General features: G+C 46.1%; 1 protein-coding gene and 1 long non-coding RNA gene across 3 annotated transcripts in view; both read right to left on the reverse strand.

Annotated features, from left to right (window-relative positions):
* LOC103387066 (RAC-gamma serine/threonine-protein kinase-like) overlaps positions 1 to 12,524 on the reverse strand; it is a 31,585-nt gene extending 19,061 nt beyond the window's left edge. For both annotated transcript variants that reach the window (XM_008321561.3, XM_008321560.3), the window contains exon 1: positions 12,096 to 12,524. In XM_008321561.3, the coding sequence (XP_008319783.1) occupies positions 12,096 to 12,141 (46 nt within the window). In that variant the 5' untranslated portion in view covers positions 12,142 to 12,524. The remainder of the gene's footprint in view (positions 1 to 12,095) is intronic.
* Positions 12,525 to 12,545: 21 nt separating this feature from the next.
* LOC112487828 (uncharacterized) lies at positions 12,546 to 18,856 on the reverse strand. The gene is made up of 5 exons (XR_003051299.1): positions 18,511 to 18,856; positions 17,764 to 17,957; positions 16,457 to 16,557; positions 15,839 to 15,943; positions 12,546 to 12,577 (listed from the first exon to the last, which is right to left on the reverse strand). It is a non-coding gene; the product is annotated as an uncharacterized LOC112487828 (long non-coding RNA).
* Positions 18,857 to 19,915: the final 1,059 nt, after the last annotated feature.

Consider the following 19,915-nt stretch of genomic DNA (forward strand, 5'->3'; position numbering starts at 1 on the left):
TCCTTAAACTTTGATGTTCGATTCATTTTCACGCATTTGTATCGTTTTGTTTTTTTTTATTTACGATGCATCGTTTACATCCCTAGTGTTGACCTGAGGTACAGCGCTTTTCAAGGTAAGTAAAACTAAGGTGAAGCTGCACTTGGGCGACCTCTGCTGCTCCAGAGAGTCAACTTTAATTTAATCTTGTATCTGCTGCATTTCACGTTGTGAATTTGACAGATTGATGACGAGTCACAGCCGCGGAGAGGAAGAGGAGAGAAAATGGAGGAGGAGAAAGTTAAACTAATAAAACTATTATAAACTGGCAGTGATAAACTGGTCCACTGCTGGTCCGCTGCTGGTCCACGTCCAGTCGTTTCTGTGAGTCAGTTTCCAACGGACGCCTGTGTCTGGACTCTCCATCACTCAGCTGTCCAGTACAACTGCAAACCAAACCTAAGCAATCTTTCTGGACCAGTCTCAGCAGCTCTCTGGGTCTGTGTGTGTGTGTGTGTGTGTGTGGGAGGGTAGTGGTGGTGAGGAGGATGGGGGGGCGGGGGGGGTGAATGTGTGTGTACACTGGAGAGAGAAAAGGAGAGAGTACAGGGCAGCCAGGGGAGGCACAGACGGAGGAAAGAGATGGACTGTTGTCCACACGTCACATTCCAATCAGACACACACACACACACACACACACACACACACACACACAGCTCAGGCAGAGCAGCTCTGGTTCGGTCCGATCGTTCCAGCTCTTGGAGTGATCCACTGGTGTTCTGTGGAGCTCTCCCGTCTTGGCCCTGCCTGTAATGAGTCCAGCGAGCTCTCCCACTCTGGACAGCTTGTCTGGAGAGCCACATGTCTCTGGTTTGGACTGCTGGAGAAGAACAGAACAGCCGGTCTCCTTCCCACACCATCTCTACGACTCCTCACTTCACTTTCATTTAGACTTTTCTTTTTTTTTTTTTTTTTTTTGGTACAACTTTACTTTTCCCTTAAGGCCAATTAGTAAACACTCAGCTCCAAAGTGCCGTCGACAACAAGAGTCTGTGATTCATGTGAGACAATCATCCATACAGGAGAAACGTGAGTAGATCAGAGGAGCGGAGGACAATTACAAAGGAAGCCTCTGAAAAATATTTAAACTCATCTTAAAGTATGAGAAAAAGAACCTGAGCAGCGTTAGCATCTTCATCTTCTTCGTCGTCTTCTTCTTCGTCTACCGTGAAGGGATAAAAGTTAGCATCTTCATCTTCTTCGTCGTCGTCGTCTTCTTCGTCTACCGTGAAGGGATAAAAACATTGTCATAAACAATCCTGTCCACTGATGAGACAAGAAAACCGTTTTTCTTTTTTGTTTTAGGAGCCACAGATGAAAAACTCCATTTCTTGAAAGTTATTCAGAGAGTGGAGGAGACATCAGTCTGGCTGGCACCTCCTCCATCAGTCAGGGAGTCGGGGATGAATCAGCTGTGGCCTGTTTGTTCCAACAGTTTCTGATTGGACAATTACAACAACGTGCTTACTGTCTGTCGCTCAATTAGCAAAGCCATTAACAATCCACTCCAGGACAGGGAGAAGGAGGAGGAGGGAGAAAGAGGGGATGGAGGACAGGTAGAAAATGTGAGCCAGCAGAAGAAGAAAAAAAAAAAAAATTCTGACAAATTAAAAAAGGAGACGCGTTTGTGGTTCCTCTGTCTTCACAGGACACCTGCACACCTCTGCTCCTCTGAGAGGGAAAAGATGAAACACGTTGATGACAATGAAACAAACAGGTCCATAACTATGTGAGCTCACCAGCCATTTGTTAATCAACTCAAACAGGGATTTAATTTAATGCTTTGGCCCAGGATGTGGAGCTGATATGCAGATGGTGCAGAGACTGGGCTGAGTGACTGGCACTGCTAGTGCACAGAGAGAGGTACCAGGAGGAGCAGCAAGAGGAGGAGGAGAAGGAGGAAGAGGAGGGGGACAAATGGAGGGGGAAGAAATGGAGGAGGTTTCTCCAGGTATTATGTCACACAGACACATAATTCATCCTGTACGGCCTTTATTCTAACCTTTACTCTAACAAATATTTGCCTAATCTTAATCCTTCCCTTCACTCTAATCTGACCAGAATTCTAATCCTGAACCCAAACTAAATCCTTATCCTCTAAATCACACGCGGCAAACTAAGGCCCGGGGCCCAAATCTTGCCCGCAGTGTATTTATATTGGGCCCTCGAGATCATATCAAATGTGTACAGCACATACTTTTTTGTTGTTGTTGGTGTGTGAAAAAAATATTTACATTAAAAAGGAACTCAAAAGGCGTGTGTGTGTGTGTGTGTGTGTGTGCGCGTGACCTCGACGTCAGCAGCGCAAACTCCTCTGCTCAGACATCTTAACAGGAATCCAGGAATTTTCAAGGACAATCCACTTACTCTGCATTAGTGTCATTACTACATCAAGGACTGGTGTGTGTGCGTGTGTGTGTGTGTGTGTGTGTGTGCAGTACTGCAGTAAATACAGATTATAATCTGGTGCCGCTGTCACTGTGGAGGATTTCTGCAATTTTCTGCAAATCAAACGAGGAAAAAAAAAAAAGAAAAAGAAAAGAAACTTGAGAAGTGGACGGACAAGCTGATTGGCTGAACCGACGATGGGAGACAAAGAGGTTAAAGCAGATTGGAGATGAAGACGATGGTGGAGAAGGACTGTGCTGATGAGACCGTGGCAGTTACAGAGTCAGGGCAGATGAGGGCAGGGCAGATCAGTGTGGCCGTGGGGCGGCCAGATTGACTAAAACCCCGGAGACTTTGACCGCCCCCCCTCCACCCCCCGGGGGGCCGTGTAGATATGTCACCCTGCCAGCTGCACACAGCCAGAACCCCCTGGTCGACGGAGCTGGAGGAACATGAACATGCACACACATGCAAGCCGTCCTGGTTCTCCCTCTGCTCCACCAGCTGGTCCAGATATGAACCAGAACTGGACCAAACACCAACCTGACCCACAGAACCATGAAAAGCCCAGATACATTTAAACAAGCTGCCGAAATCTCCAAATTATTATTCTATTGGTTCGTTTTTGTTTTTTGTTTTTTTTTTAAATAAAATGTCCATCATCTCTACTTTGCAGTACCACTGAGCTCCAGTAGATGGTAGTGAATCCCTAGAAGAAGTTAGCCACCGCTGTGATGTTGGAGAGTTAATGACAGACACACTGTAGTCAGGAGGCCTCTCATCCTAATCCCTCTCCAGCACTGCAGTGTGTCTGTGTGTGTGTGTGTGTGTGTGTGTGTGTGTGTGTGTGTGCAGGACTAAGGGTCTGTTGGTTCCTAAAGCACCCTAGGATTAGTGCAGCGTTAGCATATTAGCATCTTAGCTGGAGGGCTGCTGCTCAACACCACCTGTGCCAGACAGGAGGCTGTTGCAGTCACATAAACCCCCCCCACCTCCTCCAGCCCCCCCCACCTTCATCTGCACACATATGTGGATACACACATGGCTAGCTCGTGGTCACACCGTCTTATTTTACCGCTGACACAGCTGAGGGAAAACGATATTTCATTTTATTTAACATTGACAACAATGAACACAGCACATCAGATACTGCCCCCTCCAACCCAACCCAACCCACCCCCCCCCTCAAAAACTTGCCTTCTTAATAACAAAAGGGTCTGTACTGCCCCCCCCACCCCCCGCCCCTCTTTGTGCTCTCCACAGGTCTCTGTGAAGAGGCTTAGAAGAAAAACTCCAGACTATTAGTGTGAGGACAAACATCTGGGCCCAGAGTGCCCTCTACAGGACAGGACGACAGGCAGTCCAGAAGGAGAAGATGTTTATTCCTCATCACAGGAACTGGTCGACGGAAACATCACGAAGGAGAGGAGGGACCGACTGTTGGACAACTGGACCAATCAGTCTCTGAGATTAGCTGTCAATCAGGACAAGAGGAGGAGGAGGAGGAGGAGGAGGAGGAGGAGGAGGAAGGGAGGTGCCCTGAGACAGACACAGCTGTTTAAGTGTTGTATATAACAGAGAGGCAACAAGGAGTGTGTGTTTTTTTTTTTTTTGTGGGGGGGGTTGGGGGGGGGGGGGGGAGGAGGAGGGGGGGGCAGTTCAGTTCAGTAGTAACAGGTGCAGAGCTTTGTGGCTGCCTGTGTGAGTGGAGGTCTCTATTATTCCAGAGTGGTCTCCTCTGTATTATTAATTCACAAATACAGAGCTGGAGCTGTGGGCAGCAGCTGGCGTTAGGAGTGTGTATGCATATGTGTGTCTCTCTCTCTCTCTCTCTCTCTTTTGTGAAAGGCTCCTCCCCTCCCCCTCATTTTTTTTATTTCACTAGAGAAGTCTTGTGGTGTAAACTTTTGCACGCTGCACATTAAACCTCACAATGCACTTTGCACGAGCAAACACACTCACACACAGACACACACTAGAGTAAAACAGCAGGGTCCCACAGGCAATAGCAAACAATCAATTAGTGTACCTCTATAGTAATGTCAAGGACCCGCCCCTCTCATCACAACCTCCAACAACACACACACACACACACTCTCACACCAGCCCAGCCGTGGCTCACACTGAAGGAGCCATTCATGTGTGTCACTGACGGGTCGACAATAAGTGCTCTCCACCTCACTAACTGCTGCTGCTGCTGCTTGACACTCTGACTGACTGACTGACTGACTGTTTAACTTCCATTATGACCGTAATTTCCGGACTATAAGCCGCTAATTTTTTCACACGCTTTTTAACAACAATGCGGCTAATTTATGGATTTTTACAAGCTAACGTAGTTCATGCGCTTAGCGATCAATGACTTTTCTGCCAGGCTACTGTGTGAATGGCTGTGTCCGTGACAGAAAATGGTAGCAAAATGTAAATAAATATAAAAAATATCTCTGTAAAAATATCCCATGTTACAACACATTTATTATATAATTAAAGTGTAAATATCCCATGTTACAACGCGGACACCTGCTGCTTATAGAGAAGTGCAGCCTATATAAGTACCATTTTTTTTCCTTTTTAAATTTACTGGGTGCAGCTATATATATATATAGATGTGCTCAATAGTTCAGAAATTACAGTAAAAGTTTAGTACAAAAATAAATGTTGCAGCTCAGTTTGCTGAGAGATCTGCACCAACATTTCTTTCATTGTTTCATCGTCTATCTTTTCTTCTCATACAGGAACGCATGCAGTGACAGACAGTGGTCTCTGTGTGTGTGTGTGGGTGTGTGGGGGGGAGTCCGCGTGGTCCGAGCGCCATGTGTGTGTGTGACTCCATGTTCCACAAACACTAACAGCAGGTGTTTGTCACACTGTTAGCGTCTGTCCGTCTTCAGAGTCTGTGTGTGACAACATGTCCACCTCACCTGCATCACACACTTGACTTCAAACCTAACCTGACCCACTGTCTGTGAGGCTGTGGACTGTGGACAATGGACAGTGGACTGTGAGCTGTGGACTGTGGACAGTGGGCTGTGGACAATGGGCTGTGTTAAAATAACATTTGTAAAAAAGATAAATAAAATCTTCACAGTCTGATGACCAGAAAGTGAGCAGTGCTTTTACACCAATGTTTTCTACTGTGTCACACTGTGTTAAACAGTGTGACTTGGTCAAGCGTAGACTCCTCATCTGTCCACCGGGGGGGGTTAAACTAAGAAGAGACATCAGTGTATTCAGAACTGACCTGACACTCAGTCTGTCTCCTGTCATTGCCCCGAAAAAAAAGATCCCACCAAACTGATGGTACATGGGCTGCAACATGATGGCCCATGTTGCAGCCCATGTTTTTAAAAAAAAAAACAAACAAACAAAAAAACATTGGATGCAGCCCAGTTTGCTGCAACATTTCATTGTTTCATCGTTTCATCTTTTCTTCTCATACACAAACGCGTGCAGTGACAGAATTCTATTTCTGATGACAGATGGCAAGTCAACAATGGTTCAGCATCAGCCTCTGAAGACACACACACACACACACACACACACAGAGAGAGACCACCTCCTCGTCCTGCGATCTCTTTGTTCCAGGTTCTGTCAGATGTTCTGATTGGTCCTCGCAGCTCAATGTGCATTAGTCAGTTTGTTCATGAAGTTCCTCTTTACCTTGGTTTATTAAGCACCAGTTTAATGAGCGCGTGCTGAGGAGCAGGGCCCAGCCAGTGGACCATATGGGACACATTTAGCCCCTTCAGAACATCGAGCCAAACCTCGCTGACATGACTGCCATGGCCATTTGCTGCTCCACGCCAGAGTCAGATTGGGAACCAGGATTTTTATCATGAACAGCTAATTAATGACTGGAGATTGGCAGGAGACGGAGGCCAAGTCCAAGTCTGAGGCAGAGGGTGAGGCAGAGGGAGGATGAAGTAGAATGTGGCCATCGGCGTCTTCTTCTTCTTCTTCCTCCTCACAGTTTTCCTCAGACTAACAAACCCTACACTCTTGACGTCAATACACAAAAGACACACTTGTGAGCACAAAGACGCAACAACAGAAGCACATCACAAAGTCACATGCAGCAACTTCTGTCCCCCCACCCCCTGGGGGAACAGACGTACAGTTGTGCCTCCTCTCCCCCGAGTAGCCCCTCCCCTGCCTCCCCCCATGGTGATTACATTTTACACACTTGCGTGCCTTACATGTTCCGTACACACTGTCCTCATCCGTGGCCATGCCTGTGTTAATTCACAGCCTGGCTTAGTTAATCCTGTCAGAAACAGATTACAGGTGGCAGGACAGAAATAGAGCGACTGTCCCTTTAACCTGACCACTGTGACACCAGCATGGAGCTTAACTATTAAGACCAGGCAAACAGGACAAAAGTCAGACCCTGGTCCACAAATGTCCAGAGGAAACAGCTTTGATTGTGACCCTTGGGGGGGGACAGGAGGGGGCGTTGTTATGATCTTTAATACCAACAATTAATTTAACTAAAATGAGTAGAGGTTGTACTAGGACTGGTTGCATCAAGTCTTCCAATTAACAGCAATGGGCGGGGCTAATACTGCTGCAGCTCTTACACGAGCAGACCCTGGAGTAGACGGAGGTTGAAGTAGTACTTTGTGTCTGAAGTACTAATCAAATGCAGTACACACTGATGACACTGATGATGTCAGCAAATCCAATTAAAATGATTTTAAATTGATTAAACAGATTATTTGTTTAAAGTATTTACAACCCAACAACGGAGCAATAACCAAATGTTGTTGTACTATTGTTTATGCATCAAGACTGTCGTTAATCTTTCTTTAGTCAGTTCTAGATTAAATGTAGAAGTACAAAAATGTAGACCGAGGCAGTCTGGATCAGATCTGAGTGTTAACTTTGTTGATCTTTGTTTGGTAGTGAGCCATGTGAGAATGTGGTACTTGTAGTAGTAGTAGTACTTGCAGTAGTTTCCATTTCTTCCGACTGACCTCAAACAACCTCCTGTCTGGAAGAAAAACAGAATCTTTTTCATCCAAACTCTGCACCGAGTGAACGTCTAAGCCCAGAAGACAACACTCTGACGTCCATCTCTCTCTGTCCAACAGTTTAATTACCAATTAAAACACCAGGCACTAATCTGTCTGCCTAAATCAGCCAGACCCAGACCCACACAAACCCCGCCCCCTCCAATCAGCCCAGAGTCCACACTTCACACACCCTCACGCTGTGAGACTTCACTCCATCCCTCTGGTCTTATCTGTGTGCTGGCTTGGCACATTCAACACTAACTGTTTATAGCTTTAATTTAAAATGTAAGTAAGAGTAGCGCTGCCGCAGCTGCCCTCCTCCCCCCACCCTCACATCTCCAACTCCCCCGGATCCTCGTAAAAACACCACAACAACGCTACAGTGAGGAGGGAACTGTGGACGTGCAGCCTCAGGAGCAGCAGCACAAATAAAACTCTGGGAAATGTAGGAATTTATAGATTCTGACCTCAAACAACACAGGTGTGAAAACAACAATGATGCAAAACAACTAGACACTGCAGGTTGTACTGTACTGTAGAGTTGGCAGTTCTGCAGTGGAGGCTGTTCTATTCTGTTCTGTTCTATTCTGTTCTGTTCTGTTTTGTTCTGTTCCGTCCTCCTTTGACCCCACGTCTGTCCAGTTTTGCCTCTGCCCCGGTCATCACCCCATCATCGATCCTACCACACCGCCCCTCACTGTACATAGCTTCATTCTCCCCTCCCTCACCCGTCCATTAATCCATCTCTCTGTTTGTGCCCCCCCCACTCTCCCCCACCCCCCAACAGGATGCTTCCTACCACTTAGCAGTGATCTCATGAACTCGCAGACTCTGCAGAATCCTGCAGCTTCATACTCTGCACACTTCACTTCAGTTCAGTTCACCTCAGGTCAGTTTAGTACCAAAGACGTGGACAGACAAAGATGATCACATGTCCTCCACAACCACCGACCGTTCACAACTTCGAAGACTAGAAGATTTCTTTCTCCAACAGAATGATTTCTCTGCAGTTTTTTTGCTGTGTCTGTGACTGCAGCCTCAGTGAGGCGCTGTCTGCTGCACACAGTGCAATGTTGGCCTTTCATTTGTTGGACGTTGTCAAAGTTTGTCTGTGACAAACCCTGTCTGTACTGTTGGTCTGTAGACTGTCTGGCTCACTGCCAGTCTCTGCAGTGTAGAGTGACTCATTCTTAGGACAATGGAGACAGTTTGTAAAGCCACGCCGGAGCGGACACTTCCTCCGGATGTGGAAGAGGATGCCATTCATAACAAAGGCCGACGCTGTCTGCTGAGGCTAAGGCTGCTGAGGCTGAGGCTGCTGAGGCTGAGGCTGCTGCCCCACATATTCATGAGTTTGAGAACCAGAGGGAGGAAAACAGCAAAGCGACGGGATGGAGGAAAAGACAGAGAGGGACCGCAGAGGACTGTGAATGGTTAAAGGAGTGGTAGGCTGTGTTGACAGGCTCCACAGCAGAGGAAGAGGAGAGAAGAAGGGCGACACCGGGGCAGAGAGTAGCTGCTGATTGATATCAGAGGTCTGGCACTGCCACCTGATCTGAGCAGCCAGTCAGCCTCCAGAACCACTGAACCCTCTGAACCCAAGATGGCTCCCTGACTGCACTGCACTGCACTACACTACACTGCACCCAATAAACCCCACACACAGATCTGTGGGGGCAGTACAGGGGGAGTCAGAGAAGTGATGATGGTGTTCCTCCCCTCTCGCCCCTCCCTCCAGGCCATGGGTTGTCCTGACTGCAGTGTGGGCTGATGCTGCTGGAGGTAAACTGTATCCAGCAGCACAGCACTGGACCACTGCAGCCTCAGTGGCCTCACGTGCACTGACAGAAGGTGAGGTGCACAGGGACCAGTACAGAGTCTGCAGTGAAAAGAATCAGCACTGAGTTGAACCATGTGACTGTGTGTAGTAATAATAATAATAATAATGAGAGCAGCCTCATTAGTGCTCCGTCTTCTTCTTCTTCCTCAGCCGTTGGTGACAGATCCTGGTTTTTATCCACTCTTCATTATCTCCATAGAAAGGATGCAGCCCAACGCACATCCCACTCTGATTCAATGAAAGAAACGGCCGAGCGAGAGAGGGAGTGAGTGAGTGAGTGAGTGAGCTCCGAGAGCCTCAGTCATCTGAGGACACAGTGTGCTCCACTCTGCAGAGGTGATGTTCCTGTGGTTCCACTCCATGTTCCAGGAGGATGAGGAAGATGGAGATGATGACGATGTAAAAAAACTTCAATGTAATTTACATTCTGTGTTTTCACACTCTGGTTTTATGAAGGTTTTTCTTTACTGCCTTCTTTATATGTGTCATAACATTTAATGGTTTTGTTTTTCTCTTTCTTATTGATTTTATAACAAATGTGTATTCAAGACAGAACGGTGGCCAGAAGAGAGGGAAGGAGGGAGGAAGAATGGAAGGAAAGGAGGAAGGAAGGAAGGAAGGGAGGAAGGAAGAATAGGAGCCACCTGTTGACCTTTGACCGAGACCTTCGCGACCCAAGTCAATAAAGTTGACTAAAGTTAATTTGGATGAAGAGCAGAGAGAGAAGTCATTATTATTTCTTCATGTCGTGATTTAAAAAGTTAACGTTGTGTTTCAATAATCTTCATGCAGTAAAAATGAGGAACATTCCGGGTCTATCTCTATTATTAATGACTCATTGGAGTCAAATATAAACTGCAGTACCAGCCTGTGACTCCAGGGCCTCTCCACACCAGGTAACAAACTTCCTTCCACCAAAACAAAAGCACAAAACGCCTTCTGCAGTTGTGATGTCCATCAATAGGTCGTCACTGACCTGGGCCAGAGAGACCACCTGTTGACCTTTGACCTGTTGACTAATCATCTACTCTGACACGTACATGACAACAATGAGAATGAAATGACAGAAATTTCAGAACAATTCTGGTTGCGTGACGATGTGTCCGTGACACCGACACAGAAATTTCAGAACAATTCTGGTTGCTGGTCGAGACCCAAGTTCTGTCTCTGTCTGATGTTTATATCTTTACTGGGGGACGGGGAGGGGTCTACTGAGAATTCTGTCAGACAATCCTCTGTTTCCGCTTTAAGGTCATGTGGTCTAAACCAAACAACATGGCGACCTGGTGTTTACAGACAGTCAGTCACAGACAGAGTCACAGACAGGGTTGGTACTAAAGCTGAGGGGCACGCAGACGTTTCTCTTCCTCTCTCCTTCTCACCCACGGTATCATTTTGGTAACATAAAAAAAGAAAGAAAATTGCTCTCATGTTTGAGACTGCAGTCACGAACTGGACAGTGAGTCAGCACGACAACCACGCTCCCCTACACACACACACACACACACACAGACAAAGATTTAGCATATGATGCAGACAAACATTCATATTCCTGACACAAACAACTGCCCTCCCACATTCCTTAACTACAACCTCTATCTCTACACTCACACACACACACACTCACACACACACACACAACCATCCTCTCCCGTAATGTGGCAGCACTGCTTGTATCTGTAATACCATGTGCGTCAGTGTATGTGTGTGTGTGTCTGTGTGTGTGTGTGTGTCCCTGCTCCTCAGAAGAACTCTCTCTCTCTCCTCCAGAACCTGGACCTGCCGCTCCACACTCCACAGCACTGGCCTACATTACCCATAATTCTGCTGTCTGTTGTGCATCACTTCCTGTTAAACTGTTTCTTTTACACATTCACCCACAGCCAATGGGATGATGACGCAAAAACACTGGAAACCCCCACCCCTCCCTTTGCTCTGGGCCTGGACACATGTACTCATGACCACACGTCTGGACCCTGGGGGGGGGGGGGTTTAGGGGGGCTTCTGTGACACTGACCTCTCACCTGTTGCACCAACACACACACACCGTGGGCTGTGTGTGTGTGTGTGAACTGTCCTGTTACATGAGCCTCAACTATGACATTTTGTTATTCAGTTGTTGACAGGATGTGTTGTCACTGTCCCCAATCCAGACCCCACCCCAACAGAACCAGGTCATGTGACTCTCTGTGTTTTAACCATTCAGGATTTTATAAGAAAACAGTGTGTGTCACACACACACACACAAACTGAAGATGGACGGATGCTAACACTGTGACAAACACCTGCTGTGTCTGTAACATGTCACACACACACACACACACACACCTGTCAGTGACCTGACACAACTGTATAACATTAGCAGTGTAACAGCAGCCCTGCTGTGTTATGAACTGAACACAGTCACTTCATTCACCAAGCCATGCACGCACACACAAACATACACACAAACATACACACATACATACACACATACGCACCAAAAACAACAGCAGAGGCTCCACAAACAAACTAGTGCCAGACAGACTCACATTAAAGACACACATCCCTTTTGGGGGGGGGGGGCAGAGAGGAGGGGAGGGGAAGGAGGGGAGAGCAACATACATAAACTGACAGACCTGGTGATCAGACATCCATGTGATCTCACACACACACATACACACATCCTCCAGCAGCACATGTGGACTCAGCCACAGCCAGGCCCTCAGTCTAGACAAGAGCCTGGGAGGAGGAGGAGGAGGAGGAGAATGGGAGAGAAAGGACAGGCAGGGAGACGCAGGAGAACAGAACCAGGGAGAGGTTCTGGCTGCACTTACCCCGTTTCTGGAGCCATCCCTCTCTGACGATGGTGACATCGCTCATGGTTCCTTCACGCCGAGTCTGATGCCGCTACACGCCTGCTCCGCTGAGAGAGAGAGAGGAAGGGAGGAGGGGAGGAGGAGAGGAGAGAAAGAGAGGGAGAAGAGGAGGAGGACACGAGGAGGGGGGGGGGGAAGCAGGCTCTCCCAGCCTCCGCGTCACTCTCCCTCCCTTCCGTTGCCGTTCTCCCTCTTGTTAGCAGTCTCTCTCTCTCTCTCTCTCCCTGCTCCCATACACACACACACAGGCCGGTGGTGTGTTTGTGCACGACTGTGTGTGTTTTTGTGGGTCGTTTTGCTTCCTGTTGTGGCTTATCTCCCTGCTCTCCCTCCCTCTCTCCTTTCTTCTTCTTCTTCTTCTTTTTCTTCTTCTTTCCCCCTTCCTCCTCCTCCCCCCCCCCCCCCCCCCCGAGCTCCCTCCTCACAAGCAGTGACTCAGCCTGGAAGGAAGTGAAAGGAAAAGAAAAAAAGAAAACAAAGTCATCGGGTTAATTTCTCTCCTCCTCTGCTGCTGCTCCATCTTTACTCTCTCTAAAGCCCTTTCATAAAATCTGAGAGGAGAAACGACCAGTGACCGTGAGGACAAACGCCGCTCCGTCCACTCTCCTCCACCCAAACTCACGCTCACTTCCTGTGTCACTCTCACACAGAAACACAGGGAACAATCAGGTTCCACTTCTGATGAGGAAAAGACAACAACACCTCTGGTAGTCTTCATCCATCCATCCATCCATCCATCATCCATCATCCATCCATGTGTGTGTGTGTGGGATGCTAGCTGCTACGTGGAATAACATCACTCACATCACACTGCACATTTCTGCATGTGTCATTTTTTGTCACCACCTTCTTGTGTGTGTGTGTGTGTGTGTGGGATGATGGAGAGCATTACAGGACTGTGGAGTAGGGTTGGATATAAATAGAAAAATAAAACAATGGCAGTTTGGGATGCTCTTACACTCTCTGTGTCTCTCCCTCTCTCTCTCTGTCTCTCTCTCTCTCCCCCGCACCTCCCTCCCCTCTGTGCCCAAATCTCTGCACCTCTCCGTCGTGTCACTCCGGTACCCTCTCCTCTCCTCTCCTCTCCCTCCCTCCCCCTCACTGCATGGCTGCTGCTGAGTTCACCTCACATGCACTCTACTGCACTGTTTTACATGATGCACAGCAGTGCAACAATGAATGGGGAGCAGCACTGTGATGACTGGTGGTGGGTCGGGGGGGGGGGGGTGGGGGGGGGGGTGGGGAGTCACCAGTCCGGTGAACGATCACCGGACTGCAGCATCACCACAGAGGCGCGCGCACACAAACACGATACAGTATATTGCGATATACTGTGATACTATAGTCACGACGATATAGGGTTAAGGGTTGTTTTTTTTCACCGATGTAACTGTAGTCAAACTGTGATCCTAGTCTCAGACTCTGTTCCATCTGAACATCAGTTACTGACACTGGAACAGAGGGATCTACATTTGGAATCACTAGAGAAGAAAGAAAAGAAAAAGAAAACAAACCAACTGTTGATATTTTGTAGAAATTAAAATCTGTATTTAAAGAAGCACAAAGACTCTCAACCAAAGACATTTCTGTAGTCTTATCTGGGACTGGATCAGGTTTATCCTTGACTAATTATCACAGACGATATTAATGACTCGATTGTAATTATTTTTATTACATTGGCTTTGGACTGTTGTCATCAGTAGCAGCATGTGGGCGGGGCTAACATGACTGCATTCTTACATGAACAGGAACATGTAGAAAGATACTGAACTCTGACATGAACACTTATTTTAAATCTCTTCCTGGTGCTGTTTTTTTTTTAATTTATACTTACAACAATCTCCAAAGATATGGTACAGACCCATGTTTATCACTGGGTCAAAACCCTCTTCTCAGACACATCAACTACTAATGCAATTACAAATCGAAAGTCAATCAGTTTTGGCCACTGAAGGTAAACTAAATTTATTTTTTAAATGACAACAAATCTGACCAGATTCACCAGGAATTCAATTGAGTTTATAATTTCGTGGGAAACAGTTGTGTTCCCGGTGCCGGTGACTACGTGACCGTGGTGATTACTCTCTGAATCCCTTCCACAGACACTGTGAGATTCTGGATTAGGCTTTGACTCTGCAGTGTAATTCAGCGGAGCTTCAGTTTGTTTAACTTTAATCTCATCCACATGAAACCCAGCCAGGATCACTGTGACGACATGAACAAGAGGAAAAGGACAGAGGAGAGCAGGACGGGTCAGGGGAGGTCAAAGCAGGACACCGGCGTCAGCCTGTCCATCATCTGAGCAGGTGACGTCTGCGGGAACACCTGCTGCTGAAACCACATGGAAACGGGAGGTTTGGAAGGTCTTGGTGTATTATCTCCAGCAAATGAACCAACACATCGAAAATGCAGGCTTCCTTATGGACCACATTAAGGACTTTTCCTAAGCAGCACGTTTACAATCTGCTGCAATTCTGCTGCTTCCAACAATTCCATACTTCCAGAGTCAGGCCCCAACTCTGGGTGACTTTGAAATTTAAATTATTCAAACTGATATCTGCAGTCACAGAAGATCATTTCTAAATCTTTACATCATATTAGAAAATACTAAAGCTCCACATCGCTCTCTACTAAACAGCTTTGGACTAAAGCCCAACCAATGATGTCACATTTATTCTATATACACTACTATAGCAACAGTTCAATTCAATTAATAATTTAAAAAAAATAAACCCTTGTTACATCAAGTATTGTATTTTAATGTTTAACCTTGGGAACAAGCTGTTCTCTGGGATACTGGTTTTAGAGCTCAGATGTTAAGAGAATCAAACTTTCCTCTGACTTGGTAAATATGGAAATTACATTATATTAATATTATTTGTCCTAAATTTAAGCATTTTATTCAGCTTCTGTAGTGGTAAATATGGAAATTACATTATATTTATATTATTTGTCCAAAATTTAAGCATTTTATTCAGCTTCTGTAATGTGGCTGAATAAGAACATAAAACATAGGAAAAACTGTAAAACTACATATGTATGTTTTGTTTTATTCTATATTGAATCTATATCTCAAACATCACAGAGATAAATGAAATTACATTGTTGATTATCAATCAATATGATCATTGTGAATATTTTTTGAAATGATGGTCATTTAGTTTACTGAAAATTAAAAGTTAGTTTGGGTTCAAAACGACATTGCACATGGGAATAACTTCAGTGTCAAACTTCTGTTGGACTGTTGTTGATCTTCAGTATTCGTGTCTCACACCGTCAAGAAGAACAATTTAATGAAATAAACCTGAATAAAGACACGGAGAGTCTTAGCTTAGCTGTTAGCATCATGTTTTCACAGCCTCAGCCCCTAAGCTAACTCTCTCACCTGGAACAAGTACTGCACCTGCTGTTCACCGCCTTCTCAAAAACCACGACACACAACTCACACTGGTCCCGGGCTCAGAGCCGAACCCTAACCCGAACTTTTCCCCTTCCTTTCACTCTTAATCGTAATCCTATCACAACATTTATAGAAGAAAACGCCACCAAAAGGAGAAGCTACCACATCTCCTACATTACCGTGGCGACCGCTTGTTTTGACTTTCAGGAATGCTCGTGACGTCACTCAGAGGAACCTACCTCAGTACCTGACACACACACACACACAACCCAACACTAACGTACAGTAAACACACACTCACAGGAATCTTACTGTCGGACGGCCGTGTTGACGTTGTGTTAATCGCTGCGGTGCTGCTTCTTGTTCACTTCATCTTGTGTTCCAGCATCTCCTGTATCTGTGGACGCTAATCACACCAAGTATCGCGAGAATAGTTGATAATCCCGTATATCCTATGACTCAAGTAATACAGAAACCCACCTATTGGAAGTTTGGTTAAAAAGAAAACTACAACAACAAAAAAAAGATACTAAATAATCACATCATTTCTTATACTTATAATATGTCGTTTATATTAATGACAATAATGTGGAAGAATTATTATGAGAAAAGTTTCTCAATTATGAGATATTGTTGGACTTCTAAGAAATAGATGAGATTTAGGAACAAATGTTTGGGTTTTTAACTGATATTTTCCATAGTTTAACTTTCATGTATAAAGTATATTATTATTATTATTATCAATACTAATAATGTTTATATGCTAATACATATTTTGAAATATTATTGACTTGTTACCAAGTCTTTAAATAATAAAAACAGCCTTTATTGGTTTTATAAAGCGGTTGTGTAGAATTTTAATTCATATAAATACAAGGATTCAGGATATTTGGTCATGACTTAATGACTTAGAACAAACCCTGATCCTGGGGCTGATGATGTGAAGAAGCAGCAGTGTGTTCAGAGTCAGTCTCAGGGAATGTCCCGCTCCGTTAGAGAACTGCTGTCCTGCTGTTTTACCTGCACACACACACAAAAACAGATCAGAAGATCAGTTCAGCTCCTGTTGATCTTTACAACACTCCAGCATCTTCAGACATGGTAGAAGTGAAAGGATGTGACAGCTGCACAGCACATGACCCTCCACCTCCACTCAGCAGCTGACAGTTTGAACCACAGTCTTCACGGACATCTGTGACACTCACTGTTGATTCACTGCATTTTTGGAATTTCCCCCGTGTTTGTTCCACGTTGGTGAGTTAAAGCTCACCTGTGGTACAGTGGACGTCCTGCTGTTTACTACAAAGTCGACATCGCTTCACCTACTACCAGGTGAAATGTTACTGATAAAAACAGAGGACAGAATGTGGACGGACGACGACAACAACACTCTCTCCTCCGTCCTCTGTCCCTCTGTCTCCAGATGGCACACGGCTGTGAGCAGCAGTGACAGAGGGCGTTGGTACGGGGCCATGGGGGGGTGCATGGAGCAGACACAGGTGAACTGAGCGTGACAGATAATATGTGTATGTGTGTGTGTGTGTGTGTGTGTGTCCTGGCCGCTATCAGGACATACACACTGTGCCATCAGCTGGCCTTCTGCTCACAGGCCTGTGTGCAGGAGGGGGGTGAGAGCACACACACCAGCAACCCTCTGAGGTGTGTGTGTGTGTGTGTGTGCACAGGTAAACACCAGAGGTGGGGGGCTTCTGTGTCCCCTCTGAGGTGTTACAAGAGTGACAAATATTGTTCATTGCTGTGTAATAAAAAAAAATATCACATTAAGAATCACTGCTGCATGGACTTTATGAAATCTTTTTCTAAGCTCCTCGTGGGCCATAGAAAATGACTAGGCGGGCTGAATTTGGCCCCCGGGCCTTGAGTTTGACATGTGGTGATTCAGCAGTAAATTAGCCTGACTAAATAAAAAATTGCATTAAATTAGCCAAAACAAATCTGAATTTCCATAAACATGAGTAGTTGTTACAGCACCAGTATACAGTCCTGGTGATTTATTTTGATTTAACTTTTACTTGTACTCCAATTCTAGTTTATTTTTAAAACTGGGTCACGGTGGTCTGTCTTCAGGAAACTGGGTCACTGTATCAGTCGTGACCGTCCGGATGACACCTGTGCACACACACACGCACACACACACACCTTACCTTACCCTACCCAGGCCACTCTATACCCCCACCACTACCATCAACCCCCACAGAGGTTTACCTTCAAACCCAGCTCCAGGGGCCGGGGGTCGGGGGCCGGTGCAGCCTCAGCCGTGCTGACTGTCCTGAGCTCCAAACCCACGTCTGTCCCAGGTCTCTTTGAAGTGGCTTCAGGAGAGCGAGGTCGGGCCCCCACTCAGGAGAGACCCACATGGAGGTAGGACAGCTGCGCTCACACAGATCCTACACAGGGAACTGAACACACACACACACACACACACAGGAGACAGAACAGAGCAGCTGCAGCCACCGTGCTAAAGGTGTGCGGAACCGCGGGGCGGGGGGGGGGGGGGGGGGGGCGCAGCATGGTCCAGCATGGCTCTGGATCTGCTCTGTTCTGGGTCAGCTGTTCTGCGCTCAGCTGTGAAATGTAGACTGAGGACGAACAGATGACCACAAAGAAGAAGGACCGTCAGAGCAGCTTTCAGAGCGTGATGTTCACGATGTTGGCAATTTTTACAACGTTGACGACGTTGACTTTGGACTGGGGATCCATATTTTAATATTATATTAATATAATATTTTATATTTTATATTAATATTAATATTTTAATTTTATGTCATGAACCTTCATGACCCAATACATTATTCACAAACTCCTGGGAAACATGATGTGAGACGACCCCCCAAAAAAATAAAAAATTCTTGCGACCCAGCTAAGGGTCGCGACCCAGTCTTTGGGGAAACAATGCTTTAACCTGTCTGTCATGAGACACTTTAACCACAGAAAACCAACAGTTTTAATCACCTGGTGCTGTGGATGGAGGTCACTGATTACTGTCATTGAAGTGTTGATACAGGTCAGTGTTGGTGCGTGAGTCAGGTGACAGATCTCATGTTGATGCGTGTCTCAGTGCTGGGAGACAGATGTTCCTCAGGAGGCTGTGGGAACAGAACCAAATCTACACAATCATCTCCTCTGTGACACACACACACACATCCAGCTGCATGCTGAAGTTCTGCTGGGTGCCATCACTGCAGATTCTGCTGAGTGGTGGAGCTGTTGATGTAGTGGTGAGAGAGAGCGAGAGAGAGAGAGAGGGAGACAGAGGGGGAGACACAGAGAGGCAGAGAGAGAGAGGGAGACAGAGAGACAGAGGGGGAGACAGAGAGAGAGAGGGTAGTAAAGTTCTACATGGTTCCAGCAGTGAGGAGCTGCCACTGTGTGACCTTGACATATGGCAGAACACGTATAAATACCCTCACCTCATTATTCTTCTTCTGTCTGGTCTCCAGTGTAAATGTCACAGCTGCACTGACACATCACAGAACAAAAAAAAATAGTAAAGTTCTACATCTGACATTTTACTTTGAGAAGAATCTTCACTCAAAAAAAAAAATAAAAAAATAAAAATCCACAGCGTTGTTTGTTTTTCACTGTTGGTATTGAAGAGTGACGACGGGTCACTGTGGTGGAGGAGACTGACCTGGAGGTGACCTAGGGCCCAGGTCAAAGGTCAGGTCAGTGTGTCAGAGTTAGTCTGATTGACTTAAATGGATTAAATGTTAAAATTCACTCTTGTTTGTTGTTGTTGTTGTTGTTGTTGTTGTTGTTGTTGTTGTTGTTTGTGGGGTTGGGGTTGGTGGATGATGATGATGGAGCAGAGGACGACGTCTGAGGCTGGAGCGTTTCAAGAGACTGATCTTCTCGTGCTGTGTTGTGTGGAGGAAGATTCTATGTAAAAAAAACAAATTTTGAAATCACACTGTGTTGTGATGTAACAAAAAAAAAACCCCATCTGAGGACAGAAGAAAAAACAGAGCCAGAGTCTGTGTGTCAGGTCTGCTGCAGCACATCTGTCAACATCTGGATGAACAGTCTGTGTTTGGCTTTTCAACAACTGCATGAGATCAACATGAAAACACACACAGTTTGAGATCAGCCACAGGGTACACACACACACACACACACACACGGCCCCAGGCCTGCCACTTCCTATATTTCTTTACTTCCTGTATATGTCACAGTAATCAATGCCTCACACACACACACACACACACACACATTAACGATGGTGTAAATGGGATTCTCCCCAGGCTACTCTCTCCTCAGGGAGTCACAGGAGGAACGTCGTCTCCTCCTCGGAGCAGACTGCTGTGTAACATCTGTGTGCAGGAAGAGAAACAGATGTGAGAAACTCATCTGTCATGAG

This window comes from Cynoglossus semilaevis, chromosome 12, assembly GCF_000523025.1.
Source record: "Cynoglossus semilaevis isolate Cse_v1.0 chromosome 12, Cse_v1.0, whole genome shotgun sequence".
In the NCBI taxonomy this organism is placed as follows: Eukaryota; Metazoa; Chordata; class Actinopteri; order Pleuronectiformes; family Cynoglossidae; genus Cynoglossus; species Cynoglossus semilaevis.